This window comes from Ascidiella aspersa, chromosome 4 (assembly GCF_963924565.1).
Source record: "Ascidiella aspersa chromosome 4, kaAscAspe10.2, whole genome shotgun sequence".
Classification (NCBI taxonomy): Eukaryota; Metazoa; Chordata; class Ascidiacea; order Phlebobranchia; family Ascidiidae; genus Ascidiella; species Ascidiella aspersa.
Genome location: NC_139450.1, coordinates 15,840,345 through 15,853,623, shown reverse-complemented (window position 1 = coordinate 15,853,623; position 13,279 = coordinate 15,840,345). Strand labels below are relative to the sequence as shown.

Below are 13,279 nucleotides of genomic sequence, written 5' to 3'. Positions count from 1 at the left end.
TGGGTGTCGTTATTTCATGTTGGAGATCTCCGATGGCTTTTTCTAGGTTATATTGTTTGGCCTTAAATTGTTTTTTAAACTCAGAGCTATATTTAATTGACACCCCACTGCTTTTAGAGCGTCCCACCTAAAATGCGGGTTGACATGACCTTTTGGATTGGTTATGTTATAATCTTTAATTGTACTACGAATTACAGTAAGGTACTTTTTATCTCCTAATAAGTTATTGTTAAGCTTCCAATAACCAGTTCCGTGTAGGCTTGGAGCTAATTTAATGGAATTGTCACTATTTTGTGGTCTGACATGATTCCCTGGACAATATCGGTGGTCAAAACATCACACATAAATGTTTGGGAAACCAGAAAGAAATCTATACGCGTTGCTACCTTTGGATTAATTTGAATCCTGGAATATTTTGGGGTTGTTGGATGCAAGACACGAAACGCGTCATGCACGCCTAGCGTGTTTATATGCGCTCTTATATAGTAGAGCGTGAGTTGCGGTTTGCGTGCTGTGAGCCTGTACTTTTAACGTTAAAGTCACCACCTATTATAAGGTCAGGGCTGCTTGACGTCATTAGGTTTGAGAATACGCTATCAAAGAATGTTGGACTGTTAGAGTTTGGGCCATAAATATTAGTTACTGTAATCTTTCTATCCCCAACTATCAACGAGGCAATCAAGAACCTTCCAAGTGGGTCAGCGATTAAATCTGTTACTGAATACGTTAGGCGCTTGGAAAACAAAATAGCCACACCTCTACTACGTTTAGTTCCATGTGCCCATATGACTTCGCCCCATTCCATCCGCCATAATTTTTCGTCCGCGGGGGAACAATGTGTCTCCTGCAGCAACGTAATATGATATTTTTTGTCTCTGATAAAATTAAAGATCGATTTACGTTTGGTACAATCACGAATACCGGCAACATTAAAATAAGCAATGTTAATAGGCATAAGTATAAAGATTAAACAAATAAAAAACACTTACATCTAAGAGAGTTTACATCTGCTCTACTCCTAAGTCAATGTCCCATTCGTATTCAAAGCCACATGCACATCTATATGGGCACTTAGGTTCGATTTGCTGTGTTGACTTTTGTCCACAGCTACAGTTAACAAGTTTAATCTTACACAGGTGGTTAGCACATTCCTTGCTCGTAGTGAGCTTTGGAACCGGATTAAGGGTTTTGCATACACAAGAAATAGAATACCTTTCACACTGGATGCATTCGAAAACGTCTCCGTCCACTTGAAATTCTGGCTGGTTTTCCTGGCAACATGGCATCCACCGCATGCTGGAGTGGCATTATGGGCAACAGAATTCCCTTTGCTTGGCTGGGACCAGGTACATAGCATCTTCGCAACAGGCCTTTACTATATTGAAATCACTCTTGCACTTGTAACAGTGAAAGTGCTTGGAATCCGGAGCCATTGTGCTTTCCGTTTTACATTTTGAGCAAATCAAAGATATGGTGTCTTCGCAGAGGCTCTGCGATTTGTTATCTGGCAAAGCTGGAGGGCTCGTGCGGAGACGTTTCTTGAAGTTTGCTGTTGGAAACTTTGTCTTGTTCGATGCTGCTTCGTTTCTTGAATCTTGTTGGGAGTCGTCTTTTCCTTCGCCAGCCTTTAGGTGTACGTTCTTATTAGTGCTCATTGGAGCGGCTTGTCCGTTATGCAAGTGCCTATCAGCGCAAGTCTGATCTGCAGGCTGTTTTTGCGTCAAAGTAGTCGAACCAGGCGAGAGAGGCGTTCTAATTTGCTGTGCGCTGGCAGCTATAACGGCGCTTTCCGTTGTCTGTTTGTATCCTGGTTTAGGAGTTCTGGAAAGTCGTTCAGCCTTTTCGGACAGTTTACTTGTTTGTGTCCAGCTTCCCCACAGTATTTGCATGTAAACTGCTGCCCATGGTAGGTTACATAAAATTCTAACCCATCCACGTAAATGTAGCTCGGAATGGAATTTTCTTGAACATCTGCTTTATTCATGGTTGCAATTCTCATGCCTGACAGCAATCCCTGTTTATCTTTTCTATGAGTCATCTTTTATACCTCGCCAAAATGCGAGCTTAGATTTTCTTCGATACTTTCACTAGAGAAAGGAATTGGCACCCATCCGATACCCACATTAATAGCATCACTCTCGAAAAGACGCACATTTCGTATATATGACACTTCGGCAAGCTTGTTCTGGAGCTCTAGTACATTTTCTCGGCTTGTACACGTTACTTCAATTTGTGTTCCCTTCATTTCCGCAATTCAAAAGCGAATGTTACTATTTTTTTTTTTTTTATATATAATATAACAGTAAAGTGGGCAATATCACCCCTTGTGGTCGATAGCGCATACTCTAAATCAGGCTGTGGTCTAACTCTTAAAGTAACTTCATCATCTGTGGCTTGCGGAGCACTTGATTCCCAAACTTTTTCGTTTCGCTCCCTTATTAAAAAAGATTAAGTAAAGAAGTGATTTAATATGCTGCAAATGTCTTTCAATTATTGCTGATGTAATGTATCTTAATACTGTATAAACTGTTAATAACTGGTTTACGCTTGCTGAGAAAATGCTATTTCTGTCAACTATTTAAAACACAATTACAACGCCTTTCAATTAGGAAACTAGCGGATTTGTGATTATACCCAACTAAAATTACTGCAAATCGTAAAAAGCTGATCACAAAGCTCGTTCATCTTATTAAAGTAACCACGTTTAGTGTTATTTATGTGCGGTGTCATTTAAGTGCTTCTTTTAGCTTCTATTATAGTTTTTTTTTTTTCGGAAAATCTATTTATCGCACCATTGAATAGAATTTCGGCTAAATTTGTACACACGTTTCCGCTAGAAAAGAACACATATTTTAAGATTTATTGTTTTATTGCGTCAAATAGGGGTGGGGTGATGCGATAAGGGGATAAGGGACTACATTGCGATAAGGGACTACATTGCATTCAAGTTTGAGAACCACTGGGTTATACACGAGCCTAGAAAATTTACACGGCCATACGTTACAACGTAATATTCAATAGTGACTTATAGCCCACAGCATGATAAATTCTTAGATTTTGTTTAACCACAAAAAATCAAGCAGATTTGCAATTACCGCGTTTATTGCAGCTGTTATTACTTACATCGTAGGGACAACGTTAGTAGTCCTTTAACAGTGAAAACTAAACTGGTGAAATCTAAATAACGTGGTAGTGGTCTATGTCTATTATATTTTTATGCTGCTTTGATGTGTAACGTGGTTCAATACGGTATCTTTTGCGGACATAGTGGGCAGTTTCTAAATGAAGTCCGAACTTCAAATTGCTCAAACTATTGTTTTTTTTATGATCGCTGTTTATTTAACATATTATGCAACAATATTAACAAACCATACCCATCAACACACACTTTACAACAATTAAAGTACAGCATCACAAATAATGTAGACTTCAGAATACTAACGAAAGGGGCTTTCCGTACAACATTAAGCATATGGAAAAATAGAAACCAAGCGTTTATTGATAAAATGCACAACTAATTATTTAGTCTTTCAAGCGCACGTTCAATACTGAACCGATCGAATTCGACGCATCTTTTCTTTTTTATTCTTGAAATGCTTTTTGCCGCTGTTCGATAAGTTTCGCTCTTTAGTAAAAGTTCCGACGACGGATGGTTTAAAAAATTGATCGTCTTCCGAGTTATCTTTTTGCTGTTCCATCTTTCGGTTGAGTCGGTTCAATCTGGCAACATATTGATCCATGTCGTCCGGCACTTCCGCCGAATTAGCTAATTTGTCTAAAACGACGTCAACTTTGGAAGTGGTCCAGCTTCTGTACAGCGACGCATCTACACCTGGTGGCGCCCGACTGCACAAAAGCTTGCCGTTGACGTAATCCTTTAAAATCACGCGTGCAGAACGCGCGTTGTCTGGCTGTCCGTGTGTTGTCATAAAGCCCCTTAGCAACGCATGGGCGTTGAGAATTTCAGCAGAAGTTGGTGCTCGGTCTGGGTCTTCCCCTTCCCTAGGTTTAGCGATAATCGCGCCGTAGGTGACTTCGATTACCTTTCGCGGAATACGCTGGCTCAGGATATTCATAGGGGAAAGATGGTCACGCATTTGGTCGATGGGTAGAATGCCGTTTAGAATCATTTCTGCTTTATTAGAAACAAAACTGGGAAAAACGAGACCAGGGCAATCACAAAGGCATAATTCGCTGTCAATGTGAAGCGTTTGAAAGTGCTTTGTTCTTCCTGGGGTAGCTGAAACAGCAACCCGCTTTACGCCAATAAGAGTATTCACTGTTGAACTTTTACCAACATTAGGATAACCAACCATTCCAACAACCTTCTTTTCTTTATCTATAATAGACTTGAAAAAAGCAATGAGCTCTTCTCTGGTAAGTAAATCGCTGTGTTCACTCGATGCATTTTCACTTGGAACCTCTTCCTCAAGTTTTTCATTTTCCAAAACAGCCGAAAAAAACACAGCTTGGACAGACAGTTCAGTAAAATGATCTCTCCAAGCTAGTCTCTGTTTTGCAGATAGCAGATCTGCTTTGTTAACAAGAAGAAGATTTTGCTTTCTGGAATCCACTTCTTTGACATAGGTTTCAAGATTTAAACATCTAGAAGATAATATGTGTTGAAACGAGTACGGTTGTGGTTACCAACATATAAAAAATCACTTCTAATAAAAAAATAAAAGAAAATACCAATATTTTTAGGAATGTTTTTTAGTAGACAGCGGTAAGTATTAAATTTTTTTAATGCAAACATTAAGCTCTACCTATTTAAAAGAAATTTATTCTAGTTATTAGGACAATGACAAGATAAGCATTAAAACTAAAAGTAACTATTAATCAAAATCGAAGTTAGTTTGTCTTTATCATTTACAAAAAATAATTTATCTTGATAGGTTTGTCAATTGTTTAAAAAACATTTTCTAGGTAAGAGGATATACTATTTGTTTGAGTTTGGGACTTAACAAACAAAGCATTATTTAAACATTCTTAGAAATTTATTGTAGCGCATAACTAAATTTTCATGCATCACATACAAAATTTTACCTAAAAAGTAATGGGTTTCTGGCATCAACAATTTGGACAACTACATCACTTCTTTCCACTACCCTCCACAGTTGTCTCCAGAAATCAAGATTCTTTTCATAAGGTGTGATGATTAGTTCATTCTCCTCTTGAAGCTACAGAAAACATTATATTTGTAGAAATGTAATATTTTACTTATCTTTTAAAGAAGGTAGGGTTTGCCTCAAATTCTTGGCACCCTGTTTTTTTCATTTTTTAATCTTAAAATATTTCTTAACTTGTTGTTCCCAAAACTATATATATATTATATATTTATATATTACGAGGATTAAATATGTCTAGTATAACACTTTACTTATAACATACAAAATGAACATACAACTGCTAGATTTCTTCTCCAAGACAGAAACAATTCCCTTTCTTTTTTGTCTAGTTCATCCTTGGTAGTAGTTTCATCCCATTTTGGTCGGCGTGGGATTTGTAGGAGGTGCTGAAAGTCTTCATGAGCTTTTTCAATTTTAAGTGCTTCAGCTTCGCCGACGATCCCTTGAGCATAAACTGATCATTGTACCATGAACAATGTATGTAAAATTGTACTAGTCTGTAGTGACAAACAAATAAATACTTTATAGAATACCTTGTTTGTTTTTGTCAACAAATTGAATATTTAGTCGCTTTGCGGTAAATTCAGTTCCGGCAAGCTCTGCAGTGGCCAAAAAATCATCTAGAGAAGTTAGTTCTGTAACCGAGTTGAGATTTCCATCCAGTTCTATTTCCGCTTGTAATTCTGCTGCATGTAGGTGTGCAGTTGTTTGCTTGCCAAACCGATCTTTAATCAATGATTTGCCTAAGCCAGGAGCCTTATTTTTCTTACGGGGCATCCTACAATTTTTGACACTGGATGGACATAAATATAATAGAGTTAAGGCTAGTTCACACTAAACCCATTATCATCTAGCATTAGCGTCCAATGCTAGCGTCGTCCAGTTCACACAGAACGTGTTGTCAGCATTAACGGAAAATTTCCATGCTTCCAACCAAAAGCATCAAAGTTGAATTATTTCAACTTTCCACAACCGAAAGCATTTTTTTTAAACGTTTTAGGTTAACGCTAGACACGTCTAGTGTGAACCAACCTATAAAAAAATATCAAATTTTCGGACCGATAACAATATGCAAATCACCTTTTCGCCAAACCATACTTAATACAATTTGTTTATATATGGAACAAGGTAATAACTAAATTATTAAAATCCAAACAACATTTCAGCTTATTAACCTATACTTATTTAACTCCTTTTCAGCATATTAACTTTACATGATGCTAACTGAAGAAAAAAAATGTTAAAAAATATAAAATTCGCTCGTTTTTCAGAAAAAGCTATGTTGTATTTGTCATAATAAAATATTGGCATATTTCTGATATTGATGATAAACAATCATAACTCCTCTTTATACACCAACAACATTTTTTCACTTGTTCAAAGAAAAGATGAAACTTATTATTAAATTAAATTGTGATCAATTTTTAAATTATATACAGAAATACTTGCTAGCTATTGAAAACTGGAAACAATTTTTCAGTAGTTTAGCAAAATTTTTTACTTAAGAGCTAGGTCATCACATGGCATGTTCACACCTGTACAGACTTATGCCTTACTTTCCAACCTGGTTTGAACGCTGTGGTAGGATTCTAGACCAGTGGGTCCAGTGCCAGATTATTTACGTTTAATTAAAGTATGATAAAAAAGCATACCAGTAACGAGCACTTATGATTTCCGCTATTTTGATAGTTTTAGCAATCCTGTACAACAAAACAGAAACAAGGCAAAAAAGCCATAAATATTTGTTGACGCCAAACATGTTGAAGCCTTTTTATCAAAATTTGTTTTCTAAATTTGGCAAGCCAGACAGACAGACAAGACGAATTGTTAAACCATGTAATTAGTATTCTATGGTTAAACGCGTGAGGGGAAATTTTTTTGTATAAAATCCCCTAAATAAATATTCCAAAGGGGCATCTTACAACTTTGTTAAAACAAAGAGATTATAATTCAAGAAGCTGAAAAATACTGTTTTGCCAACGAAACAAAATTAAAAAATATAATTTAAAACATTTAAAAAAAAAAGTATACAGCTAAGTTGAACATGCACGATGCAAGTTTATAAAGCACTAAAAATTTTCAAATATATGAATAGTGTTTTGGTTATATATTTTTTTTAATATTTAATTTTAAATTTAAATTAACTATAGTCCATAATTTTTATGAGGTTAGGGCACTTTACTTTGTTCATTATGCTTTTTTTTAAATTGTAGCTAGATAATATCTAACACAGACAAAATACCCGGCGTTGCCCAGGTTAAGTATATTATTTACTTGTAACAATAATTAAACATACGGTACAACCTTTTGCCATAAGCGCGACATATTACGTCCATTCCTACATTGCCCCGATTTTGCGTGGCTAAAAACGAATGAAGCCATCAAGCTGTTGATTGTTCATTACCATCGCATATTATGGTGTACCATTTCCATGTAAGTGTAAATAAATGTGTAATTTAAAATGTAATCAAAAGTAATTTTCGTATTGTGTATACTATATAAAATGGGGCGAGTAAATACTTTCTCACAATTAAAATAGGATATGGCCTTTGTAAATGTGGCAACCATATTGTGACTATTTAATCACTAAAATTCGCGTGGTACCAGCATTGTGTAAGCTTTCTGAAGCCGCATGTTATAGAAGATTACCACCCGATCCGTTAGAAATCAGTGCAGTTCTAAGCAAAAAGGTCTACGACAATCAGGGCATCCAATGGCAGAAAAGTCGAGACTTTTAGACCTTGAGGTCCTGGCAATGCACTGATTTGGACCTTTAGGTAAACTCCCGGCGTAGATAAATTAAAAATATTCATTAAAAGTTCAGAAAAGATAACAAAAACTATGAGATAGGATTAATAACACTTGACCCACCTAAACCCTAACGCTAACCCGAATCCTAACCCAAATAATGTGCGTTATTTTAATAATTCTTTAAATGCTGGGGAAAAAAGCCCAAACTCGGATGGGCATAAGATGGTTTCTCGTCCATTGTATTTAAGATTATTACGTCACAAATTGAGGTATTGGGGCCTGAAGCGTTATAATTATGAACTTATTGCACATTATTTGGGTTAGGGCGATTGTTAGCGTTTGGGTTTGGTTGGGTCAAGTATTGTTAAACATAATCTTCTTATGCACATTTGTTAATGCAAATTAGTGCATTGTCCAAGACCTCAAAGTCTAAAAGTCGGACTTTTTGATCCTTAGAATGCACTGATTGTCGTAGACCTTTTTGCTTAGAACTGCACTGATTTCTGACGGATCGGGTGAGATTACAAAAATATTGGGGTATTTAACATCAAACCAAATTGCAACGTTGTGTGTTTTGTTTAAATTAAACGACTAAACACGCAGCCTTAAGCTATAAATACGTCTTGCATATTTTTATGTAACGAAAAGCCGTGACATGTCGATCGAAAATCACTTAACAAACGTAAAACCTTAGTCGTAGCAGCAACAGTTTAAATTTCGCAAATTCAAGCAAACGCGTAAACCCGATAGGTACCATACTGCGTCAACGAAAGAAAACCTCGTTTGAAAAGTAAAATTACTTAGTGTTTAAAACGCGATATTTTTGCAAGTCTACCAAAATTTTGCGTGGTTGAATATACTGCATGAAGTTTTAAACTTAAAACTTTACTTGGAACCTTGCACACTTTCAGTAACGTAAATTTTCTTAACATGTTATGTTTTTTTTGCCTTTACGTGTAACCTATTGTAAAACAGCAAATGCGGTGATCGTTCCTTGACTTACAAGGATAAGGTCCGTGTGGAAGCTACATTTAATCGACTGGTGGTGTGGTATTATCGCTCTAATCTGCGTGACTGTAAAAAATCAAATTCAATCCTTCGTCTTGTGAAATTAAATCACTCTTTTCACACGGTTTTTTATACATTGCAACAAAGTATGTAACCAAAAAGCAATGTTGTGTGCTACAATAAGACTATCACCTTATAAGGATACGGCTTGTGTAAAAGCGGCATCTAATCGGCTGGCGTGGTAAAAAACTTAGCTGGAGCAGCATGTTACAGTCGATGGTTTAAAAAAATTGTGACAATTTAACATGCAATCAAAGTGCAATGTTGTGTGTTGTTTTTGTGATGGTAAAAACTTACGACAATTATTGATCCAGAATTACTAACAAACGTAAAACTTTGAGTTGGAACAGAAATTGTTTAGACTTGCGTAATATTCAAGCAAATAATCCCGGCATCAAACTGCGTCATACGTGAAAAAAAACATTGCCATACGTGTAAATGAAAATTGCGTCATATACGTGAAAAAAATTTGCTTACCCGTGACCGGTTTGCAACGGCGCTCGCTTGAGATGCGCGTCTTTCTCTCATAAAAAGAGACAAAGTTTGTCTGGGAGCACACGAGTTTCTTTCCATTTTACGCTCTCGCCCAGCGTCTCGCTTAAGAGGGGGCAGTATGAGCGACGTTGCCCTGTCTACCTCCTTAAGACCGCGTGTCAGCAACCGAGCGGCGAACATGTGTACAATGTGTGGTGGTCGACCGACCGGCCGACAAACTTTCAAATTTATATATAGAGATTTCATAAGAATATTAATTTGGATCTTCCAATATAACAAGGTGACTTGGAACAAGGATTTTTGTTTGGGTTGGGCCATGGCAATTTTGGGATGGCGTCACAAAGTTAAGTCATGAGTATGCGACGTCGTAAAACAACTAAATCCTGAAAACACGTTGCTCTCTAGGGAGCTCTTGCGTAAATATGCAGCGAAATCCAGTCTAATCGCGCGAAACGTTTAAATTGACAAAACTTTTAATTCAAAAGCATAGGTGCGTGAAGCATTAGGTACATGAAATAGTTTCGCATATTGATCAAAATCTAACAGCATTACATTTTAATTTAACAAAATTACACTTTCTAGAGACTGTTACAGTGGTTCCCAAAACTTTACGTGCAAAACTGTTTACAATACAATACTTCATTTCACTAAGACGAAACTCAAATAAATAACGGCTTTAAATATAAAAAAAAGTAGTAAATTTACAACAAATAATTTTTTTGGCAGATTTAAATCGTAACTTCGCGATCCATTTTTTACCTTGAATACTTTATGAACCATTGCCTTGTCCATACGCCGTCGCCATAGTATGCATGGCGTTATTCGACTGAACAGTTTGCGCAAAGCGCGAACTTTTTTGTATTTACCTTGTTTAAGTTGGCCAATTTTACCTTATTAAAGTTTTTTTTAAGGGGACGGGCATGGCCTGTTAAAATAAATTTTATAAACACTAGCCCCATTATTTATGAGCGAGCTTGTCTCAAATAAATAGTTAAATTCAGTCTAATCGTGTGAAGCGCTAAAAATTATAGGGATTTATTTGATTTAAATTGCCTAAACTACCATTTAACAGAATATCGTGACGCAAAACGCACATTAGTTTTGCGACATGAGACCTACAAGTTAAGGCAAATAACCTTTCGGACAAAAAGAGTTCTAATGAAATTTATTTTATCAATGCTTTTTATTGAAAAATCTTGGGAACACGATTCACGTTGTAAACCTGACAAGGATTTTTGTTTTGGGAGTTTCGATGGTTTAAGAAAGAATATGGAAATTTACCATGCGACCAAATTGCAATGCCGTTTCTTAAATGGTCTAACTAAATACCCGACTATAGCACACAACACTTATTAGCTATAGCGTGTCACAGATCTCTTAAATAACGAAAACCAATACCATTTATCGTCTGGGGATCACCACAAACGTAAAACTTCAAGTTTAAGAAGCCGTTGTTCAAGCAGTTGTTCGACTGGTGCGATATTCAGGCAAACACGTTACCCTGCGGTACAAATGACACCATTAACGTAAGAAAATTCCGTAATCCGTTTAAAGGGCAGAATTCCTCACTGCTTAAACTGCTGCAATAAACTCAATATTCTGCGAACCCTGTCTAATTTTGCCTGGTTGAACACACTGTAAGACGTTATTTAAGCATTGATCTACATCACTATCAAATTATTTTCAAGTTTGTTGTACGATAGCCGTGTAAGTCGGCTGATCAAACTATGTTGAGATGATACGACCCGTATGTATGAACTTGACTTTTATGATTTTCAAGCAAAAACGTTATCCCTCTGCAAAGGCGGCAACGTAAAAAAATGTTTATTGGTAAATCTCCACCCTAAACGCAATATTTTGCAAATTCTGCCTAAATTTTACGTGAGTAAACATACTGTTTGAAGCCATTGAACTTTGAAAGTCGCCATTTAAAAGTAAAAATCGAAAAGACCGTTTTTAAGAGTAATGCGACGGCCCTCACTTGAGACGCGAGCTGATTGCTCCGGCAATAGGTGAAAAAAGTCGTTTTTTTAATTAGTCTCTTTCTATGATGGAGTCGGCGATCGACCGGCGAATAAAGCTCGCCTAATATATAGAGATGTTGCACTACGGGTTGTGAATCGATTCGGCATGAATAGACCATAAAACATTTGCCTATATATAAGCAGATTAAACAACGAACAACGAAAAGCCCATTCAAAGGAAAACGTTAAAAAGTATTGTTTGTTGTGCCATAAACATGTATATACAAACAATCATAATCAGCGTAATTTAGTGGCGTAAAACGATATAATATATTTCAAACGGTACAGGACTCGTCAAAAATAACTTCCCTTAGGGAATTAATAAAATAAAAACCATGACCCTAATTAACAAAAATGAGGTCAGGCGTAACTGAAGTACAACGGTTTAATTTTAACATTGTTGTGAGAAATACTGTTTCCACATTTGCCCACAGCAATACCCCTTAGGTAGGTTTTAGGCGTATTTAAAACTAGGAAAATATTAATTAAATGCACCATTTCAAAGCAATGTATCAAATCTATTAGATTGAGGTTGGTCGATGGATAGTTTTTATTGAGTTGAGCCCGAGACTGCGTATTCGCGATATCAGGTGGCACCACTTTGACTTGGTTGCTGACCAGAACTATGTCCTTCGACGCCATTTTCCTCTGTAGCTAAGGTCACCCCTGGCTTATCTTTGTTCATTATATCCGCCAGTCGTTGTTTATCAAGCATTATTTCGTCGTATGAGGGCAGCTTATCGCTAATTTCAGCGACGGTGCTGTTTGAAAAGGATTCATCGTTTATAGTTTCCACTCTGAATACCACGGATGAATTTCCGACAATCGTGGCAGTGTATTCTGGAGGTTCGTCCGGCATGTAATCTCGGTTGTCTTCCCCGCCATCCTGTGATGATAAACTAATAGAATCTCTTGAATTAGTTCTCCTTCTTTCGCGCCTTAACCTTCTGGTCCTCTGTTGCCGCCTTTCTCTCTTAGTGCATTGGTCACCAAGTTTCATGCAACATTTGCATGCCACCAAGACAATCATGAAAACAATGATAAATCCAAATAGCGGGCCTATTATTTCCCACCACTGAAAATTGCATGAAGCATCTGTCCAATTGACGCACGAGTTTGTGCTGTTGCTGACGTTAAATCTCGTGGTGAGTTGATCGTTCCCGACTGTAGTTATTTGCATTTGGCTTTTTATAAACCTACTGAATTGTTTGAAAGCCTATACTAAAAGTGTATACAATTACACAAAATTAGTCTACACCAATGTTACCTAACCTGGGGTTTACAAGCCCCTGGGGTTTACAAAAAGAATTATAAAAAACAATATAAAATAAAACTTGCCACCAGTCTCTTAATTGTGGCAATAACATGTGGTCATTCGACTACAGAAGACCTTTTTTTTTTTTTTTACTGATATACTTCATAATTGACGAATACTAACTTGATCAATAAGAAAAAAAACATATTGTAAGTTTTCAAAACTAATCTTTTACGGATTTTAACCTTGAGCTTTTTGGTCAATACCCCCAGAACTTGATAAATCCCGATATTTTCAACATTTTAGACATGTTTTTATCTGTGCTCAATGCGTCACGCCCCCCTCTAAATCTAAATTAAAGTTTGCTATTTTTAACAAATAGTCGCCACATTTTTCGCGCAACATTCGAATTCTTACAACTCATACCGTTATAACAAGTTCTTGAGCTTACTTATTTTATAGCGTCTCAGTATGACGTCACATTGCGTGTGTTTAAGATCCTATTTTCGACCCAGCCCGCCAAAACATTTTATGTTTCTCATGCGGCTTGCGGTAAA

The 13,279-nt window shown here is 36.6% G+C and overlaps 1 protein-coding gene and 1 pseudogene across 1 annotated transcript; both read right to left on the bottom strand.

The window, feature by feature from the left end:
• Positions 1-266: 266 nt before the first annotated feature.
• LOC146148183 (uncharacterized) lies at positions 267-2,254 on the bottom strand (annotated as a pseudogene).
• A 680-nt stretch (positions 2,255-2,934) lies between these two features.
• LOC146148182 (large subunit GTPase 1 homolog) lies at positions 2,935-5,917 on the bottom strand. The gene is made up of 4 exons (XM_083387266.1): positions 5,663-5,917; positions 5,405-5,571; positions 5,047-5,180; positions 2,935-4,605 (listed from the first exon to the last, which is right to left on the bottom strand). The coding sequence occupies exons 1-4, from the start codon at positions 5,904-5,906 to the stop codon at positions 3,543-3,545; spliced, it is 1,608 nt and encodes a 535-aa protein (XP_083243392.1). The 5' UTR covers positions 5,907-5,917; the 3' UTR covers positions 2,935-3,542.
• Positions 5,918-13,279: the final 7,362 nt, after the last annotated feature.